A 19,180-nucleotide genomic window follows, 5' to 3' on the forward strand; every position below is an offset into this window, starting at 1 on the left:
CGCCCTTCCGAACCATCAGAGTATTTTTATTTCCCCTTGATGAGGGTTGAACACGGCGCCTTTCTGAAACAGTTCTCACTTCTGTCGAGTATTTACTACTCAATTTCAACAACATCTCCAAAAACTTTCATACATTGGGGTGCATTCCCATCACACTGCGCAGACAGCAATGGAATCCTTCCAAGTCATTGTTTGTTCTTCGTGGTTGGCAGAACGTAGTGAAGTTTTCTCCTCCTACACGTCTTAGCCAAAATCTTTCTACGTATTGTATAACAGAATTCAACCCTGAAATATTACTCTCTTCGATAAATGTACGTATGGCATGAAGTCCTTCGGTTATATCCGTTTCTGGAGTAACGCTGTCATGGGGCAGGCCTGGCTGTGGTGGTAGGTGGGGAAGGGCCATTATCATTTTCACAGCCATCTTCATTTCTGGGTTGTGAAGGAATTCACCTGCCAATCCTTGATGTATTACTTGTCTCCATATGGCCTGTAAATGAAATATATATAACATTTATATATTATGTCTCAATAGTGACTAATCATTGGTTAACACATGTTAGGTACAGTAGAACACCAATTATCCGAACTCCGTCTATCCGAATCGCTTTCAGGATTCCATATAAGATGCGTAGGAACGTGGGATGATGAGTCACCGTCTCATAGTTCTATTATTGGCTGTCGTGCGTCGCCAGGTGGCCAGCCTTGCCCATCTTTCACTGTGGGCTGAGATGTACGGTGTTGGACAATCAACGATTTCAGACATTAAAAGGAGTAAACCTACACTTTTAAACTTCGTGTCAGTGATTGAAAATGAAGATGGAAGTTCTTCAAGAAAATCAATGAAGGCAGCAACCAACAAAGATTTAGAAAATGCGGTTTTCATGTGGTTATTGCAGCAATGTTCTGTGGGAAACCCAATTTCAGGCCAAATTCTTTGTGAAAAAGCTAAAATCTTAGCTGAGAAGCTTGGTTGTTCATCCTTTAAAGCAAGTAACGGCTGGATAAGGAATTTCAAGTCCAGGCACGGTATCCGTGAATTAGATTTAAGTGGCGAGAAGTTGTCAGCAAATTCCAAAGCTGCAGATTTTATTGAAAAATTTAAAGTTGTAGCAGACTCCTACAGTCCTGAGTTTTTGTACAACGCCGATGAAACAGGTCTTGTTTGGAAAGCTCTGCCTAAAACAACTTTAGCATCTAAAAGGGAGTATAGTGCTCCAGAACATAAAGTTAGTAAATACCATGTTACGGTGCTTAGATGTGCGAACTCTACAGTAAGCCATAAAATACCCCTTCTGTTGATAGGGAAGTCAAAAAGCCCAAGAGCATTTAAAAATGTGAAAAAGCTTCCCCTCTGTTATAAAAACCAACCCAAGGCTTGGATGACTGCAACATTGTTTACCGAGTGGTACGACAAAATTTTCATTCCTGAAGTGAAAAAACACCAAATATCTCTTGGAAAAGAAGGTAAAGTGCTTTTGATTGTTGATCATGCACCAACTAATCCCACCACAGAATTGTTGGAAAGAGGGAATGGCCAGTTTAAAGCAATTTTTTTACCGCCAAATGTCACAAACTTGTTGCAACCAATGGACCAGTCTGTTATCGAAACCATGAAACGCTATTATATAAGGCAACTTTTAAGGAAACTTTTGTTAGAGGGCGAAGACAAAGAGGGTGTGTGTGAAAACCACAAAAAATAAATTTGAAAGATTGCACTTATATGGTGGAGGAAGCTTGGAGCTTGGTTAAGCAAGTCACATTAAGACGTGCGTGGAACAAGTTGAAAGGCATAGAAGCTCAAGAAAAGGAAAGGGAAGAGACAGGAGAAGATGAGGATGACATGTCACTTGAGGAATTCAGAAAATTTATTTTGAAAATGCCTGGATGTTCAGACGTTAGTGCTGAAGATATAGGAGAGTGGATGGTGTGTGATTCGTCAGACCCTGGGTTTCAAATTCTAAATGATGATGAACTTGTTGAAAGTGTGAGAGAAGAAATTGTCGAGGAAGAAAATGAACTTAATGTCGAAGTTGAAGCAGACATGGGACCATCAGCTAGTGAAGCATTTGCCGGCCTTGAAACTGCAGTGGATGGAGCGTCAGCCCGAGTGTGACCACATGCAACTTCTCACTGTCAAGCGGATGCGCGACTTGGCTGCCCGAAAACGGATGAAGACACTCAAACAGCTTACTTTGACTGAGCTGTTCAACAAACAATGACTATTTTACGGTACGTACATACATACGTACTATGTAATGTACAGCACTTGTAATGTACAAGGTACATACATATGTATGTACATAGTATGCTTAACACGTAAATGTATTTCATTTTAATCTAATTAATTAAAAGCTCTTTTTCTTTAAAAAATAGTTTTTTCTCCCATTTTAACAACAATAATTAATTAATTAAAACTACCCCTTTTTTCGGAAAAAATCCAAATATCCGAATTTTTGATTACCTGAATGGCGTCCGGTCCCAATTGATTCGGATAATTGGAGTTCTACTGTACTATAAATATATATATTCTGGACTTGGATGACCAACTTTAGCGGGTCGTTCATCACTGCAAAATAAATTGAAAGCCTCTAAACCTATTATGGTCTTAAGTCCTTTGCAAAGCTGGTATACGTCTTTGAAGTTGCAGGTGAAAACAACTGGCCAAAGTGTTTTTGATCGAACACTGAGCGTCCAGACTTTAATTGAACTGTGATTCGATAACCAATGCGATTTTTGTCACAGCAGAGAAATTATATCATTGATATATTTGGAGAGTAGTAATATTCAACCAAAATATGTGTAAAATAAGAGTGTTACCAATAGTCTTTCAGTTACATTATTTTGCTTCCACGTCAAAAATTAGTTAAGGTTTCAGTATTTCGTAACATCAAACGTAATTCGGACGCTCTGTTTCTTGCCTTTAGTATTTTATCTAATCATTAACAAAAAGTTTATCGCAATCTTCAAAGACGTATGTCAGCTTTAAGAAGCTCTTTAGAACATACGTGGAATAGTGGTTAAAAATATATTTTGTTGTCATGAACAATCAGCCGAAGTTTGTAGGGGAGATTTAAACTGAACCTGTGTGTATTTGTGTATATATTGAATGTGGTATTTTTTAATAATAATATTATTTCCATATCCAGTAGATAATGTTTAAACTGAGTAAGCTAGGCATTTTGTCGCACATTGTTGTAAAAGTATTAAAAGAAGCAACTTTTTTATTTTGTACCAATATATAGTTTTACAATGCTGTGACAAATTGTGTAAAATAATGAGTGATGTAACCCTTAAAGAGCAACTACAATGTTTTAAGATAAAATGGGTAGGTTTGATATTCTGTACTGCTACAAATTATGAAAAAGAAACATCATAAGTTTCGTAAATACAAAGTTAGTCATGCATTTCATTGAAAGGATTAACATAGCTTAGTACGCAAACGTAAAAAAAAAGATTGTGGTGATATTATTCCTAATATACTAGATACATATTTGATTACACAAGTATTTTGTGCATATGAACGATACTACATAAATAAGCATATACACACAAGCACATGTAAAAAGGGTTCGTATCATCCTCGCAAACACACATCGCCAAGTATCCCCACATACGTAGCCTACATACGCATAAAACACAGACTTCCTACAGACACACGTGTATATGAAATCATTCAATCCTTGTATCTTTCCTAACTAATGGTGAGAACGAATTAAATTTATACTACCGATCACTGAAGACCAATTGAGAAATCCGCTAAATCTTTCAGGCCACCTAGAACATCCATGGTGTTATAAACATGGTCATGTGTCAGTGAAATAATGGTAATGCAATTATTTAATGTGTTCGCTTCTAATAAAAGATCTGGATCCTACTCGGAATCGAGATGGCCTTGATGTTTTAACTACAACACACACATGGATTTTGTTAATGCTTTTGTGTATGCACATTTGTATTTGTATAAACAAATGTAGGTAAATAAGAACGCAAACAAGTAACCTTCATGTACAGAATTCAACATAGAAACAACAATGTGCATGCTGAAACATATTTTATAAATTTATTTGAACTCAAAAGTTGTATGCAGTATAGCTTACTTGGCAGAAGTGAAACCAGCAACCGAGCAGCCTAACTCCAGGATACGTCACTCTTATCGCTCGGCGTAGCGCCACTTCGAAGTCGCACATTACTAGAACAATCTCCCACTGCTCTGTTACTTCCTTGAAGTGTGCAAGGACACCAACATAAGCTGCCTCTGTACGTGAGCACATAAGTGCGAAAAGGATGGGGAAGGCCTGGAAAGGAACACAGAAAACCATATATGTTAAGTAATGTCAACCTTCCAAACAAAGACATTAGTAGTTTAAGGACTCTACTAACATAGGCGTGAATGTATTTAGATAAAATATAAAATTCATAGCATTTATACATATAAGAAAGACAAAAGAATAAGGTTTACAATTCCAAAGTGAATAACTTTACATTTACACACTGCCTCGTCAGTCATAGACGCAGAATTCTAAGTTGTATTTTAAGGTTTGGAATGAAGGCAGTTTCTAGAGATATTTGTATGATTGTAAAGAAACAGTGCTTGGTTTCTTTTTCATATTTGGTTTATAATTTTAACATGTTTGTAGATCTCAGCATGAACCATTAAACCTACAATTATAATTATAAGCAATAAACTTGAAAACATAGGGCGTATAGTCTAAAATATGATCTAGAAAAATAAAGATAACGACCACAACGTTCTTAGAGTTTGATCAGACGAGACATAAATCTGATATAGCCATAATATTTGCTGTATTTTTTCCACTTCATAGGCAGCTTACATTGATTCAAAAATATTTTTAGACGTGGCTGTGTATAGGCTTAATAGAACACCGTAGTATGTGTATACAAATGCACTAAGTATCAAATTGAAGAACAAAGTATTCAAATATACTCAAATATACTGGTCAAACATTATGTCTCACAAACGAAAATGTGCAAATAATGCAAGCAATAGTGTGACACAAAACTTGTAACACATTGGTATTGATATAAGTACAAGCCATACTAACTTTGCCTGATTAAGTTTTATAATTATTATTAAATGGAATCAGATGACATAGCAATGTTCTTTACTGAACTGAATGGGTAAAATTACCCACTTAAAATTTTGTTTAGTTTAAAAAAATATGTTTGGTCAAAAACCCACTTAAATCAATATATAATGGCTTTTTAAAAGAGAAAAACTAAAATTCAAATGTTTGTCATGAACGCATAAACGAGATCTGTGAAGCATCAGCTATTGTCTCGCTCTTTCTGTGAAGGTCTTCGGCTCAATGAGAGAGCCAAAGTAACAAATCGCAGGTTGTCCAGTGTTGACATTTGTGATATCAATCAGATAACTGTGGAGTCTTTCTAGAAGTCACTGAACCCTCGAAGTTTCCGGTAACTACGGCATGGTGAAAAATATTGTTTTACGTGGAAAAAGCAACTTAATCTTTACTCTAGATTTGTTTGCATGAATGTTAAACACGCTTGCTGGGACAGTTGGCACCGACTCTCTTCGTTTGCGTGCCATGGTTTGTCAAACCGAACTGAAGGGGAGTAGTGTCGCACTTTCAGGATTTCTGTAAAATTTATATACAATTAACAGTAACTTACAGATATAGTGATTATGATTATTACAAAACAATTTTTTTGCATCCGTGAAAAAAATCATGTTGGCATTCTAAGAATATATTTTTTCCTAACATGCAATGGTCACAGATGAGGATTCATATTTCTCACGAGGTTATTAACCACGATTGTGTGAGCTTTTCTTTCACTAAAGTTTGGAATGAGTATTTTTAATACAGCGTAGTTAGTTTCAGGCCCATCACGGACTTTCCATAACATCGATACTGTGTTCTCATGGGTGCTTTCGCCAATCGGAGACAGTTACAAAAGAACACTGTCACCAAGCATGAACAAAATACTTATAAGCTTTATAAACAAAAAGATTTTCCCATGAAACTTCGCCGTGGAAAAAAATGCTATTACTAATGGTGATTACAAATTCAAATAATGATCCTTCTTAATATTTGCAATAACTATTCACAGCATAATCTATGCTTGTAAATAACTATCAAATACTGCAATTCACACACTTAATTAAAAAGTAATTGCCTTCCATGACCAAAATATGTCTATGTATATAGTTACCTCTCAACTTCGTCATTGTATATCATGGCATGTGGGAGAGTGGTTTATACCCTAGATCTTTGTGATAACACTTTTCGGAATTCTGATAACTTCAGAGACTGAGGGTTCGGGCCATGGTTGTGAGACCCACTGCTTAGGGTGGATTTGATGGGCGACCCGTCTGCCAGCTTCACACTGGCAGGGGCTCGACACCCAACTTCGTACTTGGCACACCTTAGAAACCTGTGGAAAATATAAGTTCTGTTATTATTGTAATGCTAGTTTTTCAGTGAACTTACATTCATATATCTTGAGAAGCTATCAAGGCCCAGTGCAAAATTTCTACTGTACATTTCAGTTCATAATAACTAGCACACTAAATATGAGACGATTTCAGTCCAAAATCATACCCTTCAATGCACCATTTTTTAATCACTTTAGACCATGATCAAAGATTGACATGGCGAAGATGAAAACAACTATGCTGAAAAATAAATTAGGCAAATTTTGTATTTACATTATCTGGACATGTATTACCCATGCCAACTTTAAAAACTCCACCTGTGAGCAACTGATGTCATTGAGAAAGGAAATGATTAACGATTTGGTGTGATGAATATTAGGCTGTAGTATGCGCGTATTTTGTAATATTATGTAATACTTCTTAATATTTGTTTATTAAATTGTAAATACTAGTAACAATGTCCATATTGTTTACATTTGTCAAAATTTTGTACGTAGATTACACTAACTAGATGCACTCACACACAAGCTTTTTTTTGTGAATGCTACATTTTCCTGTTTAGTTGAGTGAATTGTAATAAATATGCATTCAAAAAAAGGAAATACAAATTCATAAGAATTTATTTATAAGAAAGAATTAAATGTTATTACCTTAGTCGCTGTACATTATCAGTGTGGTGAATAAAGCGCTCTCCTTGCACATACATAATAAATTTACATATTTGACAGCGTTTGTATGGCCAGAATTATCTTTCGAGGCTCCTCATAAGACGAGCCCACTAACGCGCTAAACTTCAGATATGACGCAAGGGTCAGTGATACAATCTTCCCTGTTACTACAGTAAGTTCCTTTTCACAATGTTTATAGCCAAGAAGTTGTAACTGTTTCTGTAGTTGGAGAACACTTGCCTAGAACCGTATGGTGTATAACATTGTAAAGTAATATACATTTATATTTTGTAATGGAAATTGCTCAACCTACTAGGCTACTGGTAATAATTTACTGTCAGTTTCAAAATGTCTGTTTAGTAAAAAAAAATATCATTGCGTCACCTGTCTCCATAAATCACTTTGAAAAATACTTATTTAAAGTATTCTTCGATGATTCCTACACAATTTCCGTACATATGATTATCCATACCTACCTTAACAGAATAAGCCGAAAACAGTTAGTAGGCCAAAATATAACTGTCTCGAAACGAAGAAAAGTGTCTTAGTTTTCGAGTTATGAACTTTTTATCCCAAAGATTTTAAACTATCCACTCTGCTCAAAATATTACATACTGTAAATTTCTTTGCAATGCTTAAGCGGCAAATATTGTCTTCTAAATTTGACAAGTGGTGTTGTAAATAAATGCACTCTGCAAACTGCACAATTTATTTCAAAACGTCGCTACCTAAAGTAATATTTCATAATGTAGCAACAATGATTACTTCTTTGAAAAATATGACATTGGTATTTTTTAAATAAAACATTTATAAATAATTTTGTTTCAGTGATAGATAATGAGGAATACTAATAACAGCTCGAATTCAGTTATTCTGAGTGAGATAAACTATGAGGTCATTTGACATGAGTTATTGAGACAGTCTGCTCTGTCGATTGGCATCACTACTTGTCACGCTCTTATTTAGGTAAAATTACGTATTTATTCACTGTCAGTTTCATACAGACAACATGAAATAGATCATACAGCTTTTAGATTTTAATAAAAATTACAATTTTTTTTTATAATTTTTTAAATAGGTTACAGGTAGTTAATTTTTGCACTGAGAAAAAATATTGTAACAGGAACCAGATTTTGATTCTTCCAATCATCCAATATTGTTAACATAGTGACAGCTATCCGATGGGTTATGGTTACTATCTCAATATAGTAAATGAAGATAGTAATACCAGCAAATGAGGTTATATGTTACCTGTACAAAGTTGAAAAGCACTGTCAACAACCCTGCTCTATAGTATTAGCAATCTCTACTTATTGCCCCTAACAACACAGTATATTAACTTTAACTTTCTGTTCTGTAGCCGTAACAGTGATGTGTAGTACTTCTAGCAATGCAGTATTTTAGATTTAACAATCTGTGCTGTTACCTTAACAGTGATGTGTAGTACTCCCAGCAATACAGTATGATAATTTTAGCAATTTGTTGTGTTTCTTAAACAGTGATGTGCTTTACTTCCAACAATAGTGTGTGGTAATTTTAACAATCTGTTCTGTTGTTTTTTCCATGCTGTGTAGTGCATCCTGCAGTACAGTGTGGTAATTTTTGCTATCTGTTCTGTTGCCTTAACAGAGATATGAAGTACTCCCAGCAATAAAGTATGGTAGTTTTAATAATCTGTTCTGTTGCCTTAACAGTGATGTGCAGTACTCACAGCAATGCAGTATGGTAATTGTAATAATCTTTTCTGTTACCTTAACAGTGATATGAAGTACTCCCAGCAATAAAGTATGGTAGTTTTAATAATCTGTTCTGTTGTCTTAACAGTGATATTAAGTACTTCCAGCAATAAAGTATGGTAATTTTAATAATCTGTTCTGTTGCTGTAGGCTAGTGAGAAATGATAAAACACTTCCTTTACATTAACATCAGCCTTTATTCCGCCATCTTGCATATTACACTGGTGCCAACCTTGCACTCGTTGCCATACCAACCTGGGTAGCCGAAGGTTCACAGATATTTCTCGACATGTAGTTCGGGTGGAATCGTGTGGTTCCGGATTTTTTTTCTTCAACAAAAAAAAAAGTTTATAAACAATTGTGTCCCATGACATCTCACGTAAAATATTTGTAATACATCGTTAGCATGGAGAGATTTGATAATATTTTACCAAATATTTGATTGAACTTTCAAGTAAGAAAATATTTTTCTAGTCAAGTTATATGATTATTGTTTTTTGTTTATTGTCCATTTACACATTGCTAGTGAAATATGCCTACGATTCAACTGTGTTGTGTATCAATATTGTCTAAAAATTTAATACTGAGGGTTAATTTTTTTGTTTCAGATTGTTTGTGGAGATTCAGCATATGTTCAAGAGCAGTTGAGTGCATTCAAGCGATAATATTTAAAAGTAAATTTTGCCGGGGCTGAATTATTCAGGTGAGTGGACTCAAAATCTTGTTAATGCCTCGGACACATCACTGTCTGCATTTTGCTAATACAACATAGTATTTTACATAACAGTTCAACTGTACGTAATTGAATCTGACTAGTTACAATCATGCATTGTGATAAGTAGGCCCGGTAAAAGTTCCATATTGCGGATCCAAGTTAACCCTGTGATCCGAATGGTATGATCCTGATGCCATGATCCTGTACATCTGATCCTGTGGTATATTATGCTTATTATTTTCAGCAGTGGGGAGGTGCATAGCACTGATGCATTTCAGGCGATAGCGCGAAACCTTACTTAATTTATTTTTTACATCAGGTTTTGCGATCTCGCGTAAAAAGCGTTACGCGCCTCTTAACTGCTAAAAAAATAATCATGTACCACAGGATCATGTGTACAGGATCACGTCATCAGGATCATACCATCACAATCTCAGGGTTAACTTTGATAGCAATACGGAACTTTTACAGTAGGCCCTATTTCGGTTGAATCTATCACGAACAACCAAGTCCCAAATGCTTCTGGTACTGGTTAATGAGCTCATTAAGGTGGCATGGTTTCTTATAGAACAGTAGAGGGTAAATGTTGTTAGTCATGGCTCATTTAAAAAAGTACCGAAAATGGTGTTTATATGTGTTCTTGCTAATTGTTTTGGAAATTATAGCAGTTATACTTATTTCCCATTACTACTCATTAATATTTTATATCACACTGTCCATTAAATTCAACACCCTCTTCTCATAACTTCTAAAATGTTGAAAGTAGCCTACATTCTGAATAAAAGGAACCTTCTTGCAAGAACGAATGAGTAGTAATGATTGTAAAATATTTTAAATTTTACTGACCTCGCTTATCCTCATCAATAAAATACACTAAAAAGATACTTTTTTGTGTAAAATTCACACAACATACATCAATTTAAAAAGTTGTTACCTTGGCTACTGCGGATATTCTTTTTCACTGAGAAAGATAAATAATGCAGAATGCGTTCTTTAACATATTTTTAAAAAAAATATTCCATGACAAAAAATCACTGCTTTAAAAATAATTATAAAATGCAGTATTATATACCATAACCACTTTCCTAAGTAGGAAGATAGAGAAAATTGTATTTTGTTGTACGGGGGTAATTATTTTCTGATGTTACATTAAACTGTGACATTTTACGTTATTCAAACGGTAGTAACCTGGAGTGAAGAAAATCTGCAAAAATAATCATGGCTGTATTGATAGACAAGATGCTACGGGTGGATGGATGTACCCTCTGTATGCTCTGCTCGTGCTGTGTAATACAGAGTGGAGCAGATTTTTGATTAAAAAGAAATCACATGTAATGGGCCAATCTTAGCAGTATAATGAACCAAAATACCTAGCTATAGTAATTACAATCCAATAAAAGAACTCAAAATTTGTTAATTCTTCAAAAGCCTTTGAACTTTTCAAATTCCATTTTTTTACAAAGCTGCATTAGATGCCGACAGTTGACTGCAAATTGTGTCATGGTTTCACGATTGTGCAATTAAGTATCACCATCAGCTAGCCACAAATAACATGCTGGCATCTATTCTCTTGTGAAAACCTATAACTGTTAGTAAGTTTGGAGTCTGTATGATACAAGAAATGTGCTAGTGAATCATTTTACTACTTTAGATTAGGTACTATTAGCACTAAAAACCATTAAATTACTTGAACTTGTTGTATAACATTAACTATTTGCTCTATGTTTTTGGCAAGAAGTAAAACTGCTTTTTTGATGATCACAATGCTCAAAATTTGTGCTTGTATCACGCCAATTGCTGAAAATTGTTTAAGTTTTAATAATGTAACTTCTTAAGGTTAAATGGGTTTCCAGCAGTTATTAGTGTGAGAGCCATATTACACCATTAAATTAATGTCATAATTAACACCAAGTAGGCTACAATTGTTTGCATGCTTAATACATATTTAGTATTGTAAATTAATTTTCAATAAATATTTCACAGAAATCATCATGTATGTGAAAGGAAAAATTATGAACACCCTTATACTTAGGTAGTGTTTTGTAAAAATTTCCATATTTATTTTATAAAGTTGTCAATCACCTTATCTCTCTAATTCCACATTAAACAATTACAATATATTGTAATTAAGTTTTGTTTGTTGCAGGCATATGGAGAAATGAACACTAGCTTTCCATCAACTGCAGTGGATACCATGTGTAAATTAGCAAGGATTTATTACTAGTGCAGTGTCTTATTTAATAACATTGTATTTATAATAAAATTTTAAGATGCCTATTTGAATAAAAATGTTTATCAAAATATTTTAATGTGTGGTTTAACAATGTCATTATTCACCAGCAAAAATGTCACAATTAACTCTCTGATGCTCTCAGTGAAAGAAACTTGTAAAATAGGTACACTTTAGTTACAGATTTGTTTATGGTGACTTATGCTGTAAAGTGGATGAAGAAAAGGGGACAGTGAATAGATTTCTCTTAGCATTAATGCTGATCTTGAATTTCATTATTGAGAGTCATATTCCAAACAGATTTGCTATTTACCTAGTTTACATTCGAAGGGGAAATCAGCTGGCAAATATTGAGATAACTTCTTATAACTTCTTCTAAAGAGGTTTAGACAAAGGTTGCCAGTCAAGCAGTTTATTTCCTTTTATTTATTAATATATATCACTATTATTCCATTACTATTGTCTATCAGGATGTATATAAAATAGCTGTGGGAAATGGATCAAAGTATGGTAAAAAAAATTAGCCACTAAACTTTATGTTTACTGTATTGATCAGTAGGTAATTTATTAAATGAATTTCCTTATGCAGTACAGTACAGTACAGTATGTTTTAATATAGAGTGCACTTTACACATAGAAATATAGTGGAACTGATACAAATTGTTACTTCATAAACAATTCAGATTCTTTTACAAAACTGGGTCTACAGGGGAACTCTGTTTGCAACAAGTTTAAAATAGATGTTAGCCTTTACATCCCTAATGGCTGTAATTCCTTCGTTTACTAATCTCTTAATTTCTGTTACCAGGTCCCCATGTATCTCCTGGGAGAGTTGAGTGCAAATCGTTGAGTGGTTATGGTTCTCAGGGCTACTTACTTTTATATAATAACGAAGGTAGCTTATCAAAGCTGTTTTATTTTTCATTAATGCTTTCAGTTTCTTCAGCATCTGAAATCAATGTCAATACATTAGTTTACACACAATGTGATAAACGAAAGCTGGAAGGAAAGAAAACAGAAATCATTCATTGCACATATGTAGTTGGTGTAAATAATAGAACTGGTGAATTCTGCTGCTGAAATATACTGTACACTAACTTCATAGACAAACTGAATACATATTTACAACTGTGTATACAGTATATACACAACTTGCTAACCATCAAAAATCTCTTACGTTTCAATACAGATGTACAAAAGTGCATACCGATTTTTAATAATGCATCTGGATTTAATAGGTGAACAAGCGTACATCCAAGTAATATTTCAGTCAGCACTGTAAGTTCTAGGTTTGGAATCCAGGTAAGACATAGATAATAAAAAAATTCCCTTTAGCATACAATGATCTACCTCATGAAACAAGAAATTATTAAAGTGTTGGAATTGTACAGTTCATATTAGACCTGTAATTTTTTCCATTTATTTTAATGAATAATTCTCTTTCCCAAATTAAATGACACACAGTAGACAGCTTAGTGTCGACAATTACCATGTAAATGTGTACTGTTAAGAGTAAAATTACCAGTAATTTCAATACCATTTTTCAAAGAAACCAGTGATTAACTTTGATTGATGTTATCATTCTGAATACATTTTCTGTTCCATAATATAGTAATTATGACACAAAATTTAACTAAGAAATGTGATATTATTTGTAGGTAGGAACCATGAAGTTCACATATGTAGCTTACCTTAAAAAAAGCTGTAATTATATCATTGGCTTCATATAATTTTGATAATGTTATTTGTATACATGAAAATCTTATTTTAACATCTCAGTAATTTAAAATAGATGTTAGCCTGTGGGTTATATACTAAGCAAAGATGTATCAGGTATTTAACTTACAGCACGTTTCTTCCGCTCCCTGTTGGGTGCAGCAAATTCAGGGTACACTCTTATGCATTTCACATGCATCATTGCTGGACAATCGAGTTTTCTGGTGTTCTGTATCCAGAACTTCTTTTTGGTTCCGTGTGGGTGATCAGGCTTTAAAAAGCAAAATTTAATCTGTTATTTGTCAATTTTTCATGATTTGTGAATTATTATTTACATTTATACTGAAATACAAGAGCGTCGCCAGCCGATGGTCCAGAGGGGGGCAAATTGATATATGGAGCCATGCTTAAACAGCAGACTATAGCAGCGCGGATAGAATACTTGTAATGGAATAAATGAATTCATTCAAGTTTCGACGTGCGAGACTTGAAAATCAAGTGAGTGGACTTAGGACTTTGATTTCTTTGCATTTGGCTTTGGCTACATTTTTTTTAATCTCTAGAGGGGGTAACTGCACCTCCCTGCCCCCCCCCCCCCCCTTGGTGACACCCTTGCTGAAATACCTTTATTCAATATGGTTAATTAAGTAACAATAAAAACATAAATAAGAGGGGTATCGTTAAACATCTGCACATTTAATACAACAAACTGCCATAGCAGCTAACCAGATGATATTAGAATTAGCTGGAAACAATCTTTATTGTCAACAACTGCTCATAATTAATTAAAACATATTGTATTACAGTTAAAAAAATATATTAAACTCATATTTTCATTTTTAAACTTCTTTTCTTTGGAAAAATAAAACTGGCCAAGATATAAATATACATTAGCTGGAATGCTTAGGTACACTTTAAAACCATAATTATAGAATTGTGCTATAAAACCAGCTAAAGAAACAATGAATGTACAAAAAGGAGCACAACTTACTAGTTGATCAGAAGTAGTCTTCGCACTGTAGTATTTGGGACCTTGTGAACACTGCAAGGTTGCCCTCTTTTCAACTGAAAATGGCTCCCCAAAATACTCAATTTGGATACCATTAACACCATCATGGTATTGAAAAAATAAGTTGTTTTTTTTCTCACTCTCTGTATCTGTAATATATTAATATAAATGATTAATTGTATTCCCCATGCACTATTATGACAAAATAAAACAATTATGCATATTGTGCATTGTAGATTATTTTTTATAAGCACCCGCTGTTATAATTTGTAGCCTCTTGGAGCACAGTAACAGGTCATGTTTGACTTGAATTTTGATGTGCTGTTGAATTTTTTTCATTATTCAACTTCTAAATTTTCTGGTTGACTGCAACATGCAGTGTAGTAGTTTACTGGTTTCACTTTATTTGTGAGCAATACTTTCCGTGCTCTCTTATCCTACGTCTCTTCACTTCTAGTAACCAACATTATCTATGTCAATATACAGCTGACAATAAATACCATGCCCACAATACTATTTACTAAAGATGCGCAATGGATGGAGGATGCCCTAACAGTAATTATTGGAATAAGTGAAAAGGCAAAAAAAGTCAATTTCAAGAATTCTGGCTCTTCCATACTCAATAGTCGTTACCTGCTCATGAACTTTAAAGGTAATTTAATTATGGCCAAAAAAAAGGGTAATTGGTTTGTAGTTTCTTCAGCAATGTGGTCATTTCACTTGCCTTCCCAGCAAATATACCTGGGTTCATTCTCAGCGGGATTAGAAATGGATATTTAGAAAGTGTGGAATGTAACAGACATTGTGGTGGTAGGTTGGTTTCTCAGGGTACTTCCATCAATCATCGATTCATTCAATCACTGCTCTATTGTTATTTAATCACTCGTACAGGTTTTGGGAACTTAGGGAAAAATAGTGTCTGCTAATTATAAGGGTCTAGCAATCATACCGAGCTCCACCTGAATGCAAATTTAACATTTTAATGTTGCCCTGCTTGTTTTCTATAGAAGATTTATTTCAGTAGATTGCACTGCTCTTGATTTAAGTAAATAATATTTTTTCATTCTTTACTTTTATCGTAATAAATAAGCAGTATCGGTAATAATAAAAATCAAAGAAAAACTTTTGGTTATTTGTTCCTAATTTTTATCAAAATAAATAAGTACATATACAAATCTAAGAAAAAAATTAACAACCTTTTTTCTCTCCAGCTGATATCACCTATACAAAGTTTATTATATATAAATTTAAAATCACTAAAGTTACACAGGAGTATTTATTACCTGTTGAGACATGCAAAGCACTGTCTCTAACAGAATATGAATAACCTTCAGTTTTCAGAAAATCACAAAAGTTACTGTAGCTTGCTTCTGTATCTATATATCCAGAAATCGTCTGATTGTTTCCACTTACAGAGCAGTTTTGTAATTTTTGTTTCACCACCTCTAAAAACATTGTCATTGTTATAAATCTAAAGCCCGCTCTGTCATTGAAAGCCCGTGCTTTCCGTGTTACCGAAGTAACACGAGCGAGAGGCTAACTTCGGAGCTGTTCGGGCATGTCGAGAAATATCTGTGAACCTTCGGTTACCCTACCAACCTAGCACTCCTCATAGTTGCCTTAACAGTAATATGAAGTACTCCCAGCAATAAAGTATGGTAGTTTTAATAATCTGTTCTGTTGCCTTAACAGTAATATGAAGTACTCCCAGCAATGGAGTATGATAGTTTTAATAATCTTTTCTGTTGCCTTAACAGTGATATGTGGTAGTCCCAGCAATGCAGTAAGGTGGTTTTAACATTCAATTCTGTTGCCTTAACAGTATGGCTATGCAGTATGGTAATTGTAGCAATTTGTTGTGTTGCTTTAACAGTGATGTGCTATACTTCCAGCAATACAGTGTGGTAATTTCTGCAATCTGTTACCTTAACAGTGATGTGTAGTACTTCCAGCAATGCAGTATGATTATTTCAAAAATCTGTTCTGTTGCCTTAACAGTGTAGCGTAGTACTCCCAGCACTGCAATGTGACAATTTTTATACCTTTTCTGGTATATGTGCTATAATGTTTGTTACTCGCATAGGTGCCGTAGGCAATATAATAAGCATACGACGTATTCCAAGAAAACTGAAACAATAGCATGAATACGAATTAACAAGGAACAAAATGGTGCGTTTTAAAATTTTTTGGAGCCCAAACATTGAAGTTTTAGGTGGAATAAATTGTAAAGTTTTTTGTACAAATATAACACAATATTTAAAAATGTACTAGCCACATAAGAATTGCCCTAAGAATTAATGATTGTGAATTTTTAAATTTTACAAGTGTTTTCATAACTATTAAAACATAAAATGTGGTGTCCATGCAATATATATGCAAAAATAGTTCAACCAAGTCGGTAAGAATGTTATTGCACTGATATAATGTGCTGTTGTGCAAGAGCAATGATAGCTGCACATGTAACATTTGTATTTGGTTGGTCTGTTACCTTTCGAGATATAATATGGGACAAATTATAAGTATGTATTAATTTTTAGTATGTGTGTTCGGCATGAAAAAAACAGAATTTTCAGGTCATTGGGCCGTACAAAAAAGTCAATGGTCGCATATATGTAGGTTCGGCTGTACTAGGGCCTAGCGATTATAATCAAACTTGTAATGTTCTATCGTTGCTGCAACTAGGGCTTTGACGCAGCCAAAGCCCCAAAAGGGTCCACTTAAAAATATTATAAGAGGCAGCGAACATGTTTACAAAATGATATTGTAATTTTAGAGAACTTCATTAAATCTATGATGTTACGTTTCTAACTTCACGATTGCTTTATATATATATATATATATATATATATATATATATATATATATATATATATATATATATATATATATATATATATATATGATGCTCCACCAATTTGTAGTAGTATTTAAACCATTTAACCGTAATAACATTAACTATGGAACATAAATATTTAATAAACTTGAAGAAATGAGATATAAGATACTGATATAGGCCTACTCTTAGTTCTTTTTACAAATACGGGTATTAAAATATTAATATATTAAACATACTCTTTATTTTCACCACAAATGAATTAAAAATCTATATATATATATAAAGTCCTATGTATTCTTAAAAAAATTAATATTTTAAAGAGTTTTATTTTAGAAAGAAGATTCAAATGAACACTACAAAATGGCCTGGTTGGTTATTTGTTTTTATTTTCACATATGACTAATTACGGATTATACAGTGTTGTAGTATAATATTTTTTCATCAGTAAAATGTGAATAACTTAAGAAAGTATCTTGCATTAATTAAATATCAGTAGAATTCACTTCTAAGCACTGCTAAATTTACATTCCACCCCCTTCATATTTTCTTTTTACTTAATGCAAATTTATGCACAAGGCTATGAGCTTATGGTCACTCACTTGTGCAGCCTTCCTATTGTCTGCATGGCTTAAAATCAATGAGTCATTCACGTTCATCTGTGAATCTATGGTGACTTACTCGAAAATACAACACGTTTCACAGTAATTTCCATAACTAAAATGACTGTGTAAATCCCTGTTTTAACTACATGAATTTCAACTTGAATAAATTGCTCTTCACACTATTCTCCCTCTAGTTGCTCAAAAATCACTACACATATAACACACGTAGCACTCTTCGTGGCAATACTCATTTGCTTAACAAACTAAATTTAAAAATAAAAAAAATTTGATTCTTGTACCTTGGTATTTCATCCTACTTAATATTATAAACCCGAAAGTTTGTAAGTATGGATGGATGTTTGTTACTCTTTCACGTAAAAACTACTGAATGGATTTGAATGAAATTTGGCCTACAGCTAGCTTATAACCTGGATTAACACATATACCCCATATTAATATGAAATTCCATCCCTAAGGGAGTGAAAAAATGATAATTTCATTTTTTAACAGAAAAAATCATAGGTCATAGACATAAAAATAGTGAGTGTCATTTCTCTATGTCTGACACATGATCATACACATAGTCTGGCAAATTAATATTTTTTCTCCTTGGTGAGACCAGTCCGCTTAGTGGAGCTCGCAGCGGCTAGCATAATAAAGGTGCTAATAACAGTTTTGTTCTTAACTTCATCAATAGATAGAGTTGCCTTGAATTTTAAACGCACCATTGTTTGATTCGTTTGTTTGTGCCGTATGCATTCCTATACCATTCATCCGATTGCAATGAAATTTTGGTGATTTGTTATGCGCATGCCCATGAGGGTTACTGAGATGGTATAACAATTTTTCAATAGTTGGAGCACAAATAGTGTCAAAAAATGTGTTTATTTCATTTTATATAGCGGCACTTCGTCTGTTTTTGTTGTATAAATGCGCACGCATGACACAATTTATTTAAATATAAAAGAGAGACAGAGATAGAGTGATATATATATATATACTGTGAGATAGAGACGGAGAGATAAGTTGAGATAGAGCGAGGTATAGAGAATGAAATGGGTTGGATAAAGATATATACCTATAGATGTATAGAGCTATATAGAGACATATATAGAAGATATAGAGATATTGGGAAGTATATATATGTAGATATAAAGAGATAAATAGAGATACATAGATGCATATAGATGTAGATAGAGATAAATATATATAGAGAGATGGATAGATGATTTGTATATGTGGAACTACTT

The 19,180-nt window shown here is 33.7% G+C and overlaps 1 protein-coding gene across 2 annotated transcripts; it reads left to right on the top strand.

The window, feature by feature from the left end:
- Positions 1-239: 239 nt before the first annotated feature.
- Positions 240-11,840, top strand: LOC134527566 (jerky protein homolog-like). Of its 2 annotated transcripts, XM_063360353.1 has the most exons (3): positions 240-9,276; positions 9,431-9,525; positions 11,684-11,840. In XM_063360353.1, the coding sequence occupies exon 1, from the start codon at positions 645-647 to the stop codon at positions 1,701-1,703; it is 1,059 nt and encodes a 352-aa protein (XP_063216423.1). In that variant the 5' UTR covers positions 240-644; the 3' UTR covers positions 1,704-9,276; positions 9,431-9,525; positions 11,684-11,840. The 2 variants fall into 2 exon arrangements, with proteins under 2 accessions (XP_063216423.1, XP_063216422.1); XM_063360352.1 differs by having other exon boundaries at positions 240-9,525.
- Positions 11,841-19,180: the final 7,340 nt, after the last annotated feature.

Source organism: Bacillus rossius, chromosome 1, assembly GCF_032445375.1.
Source record: "Bacillus rossius redtenbacheri isolate Brsri chromosome 1, Brsri_v3, whole genome shotgun sequence".
Classification (NCBI taxonomy): domain Eukaryota; kingdom Metazoa; phylum Arthropoda; class Insecta; order Phasmatodea; family Bacillidae; genus Bacillus; species Bacillus rossius.

Bases quoted from the DNA above. Each gene is read 5' to 3' on its own strand.
- LOC134527566 (XM_063360352.1), top strand. From the start codon at position 645: ATGATGAGTCACCGTCTCATAGTTCTATTATTGGCTGTCGTGCGTCGC.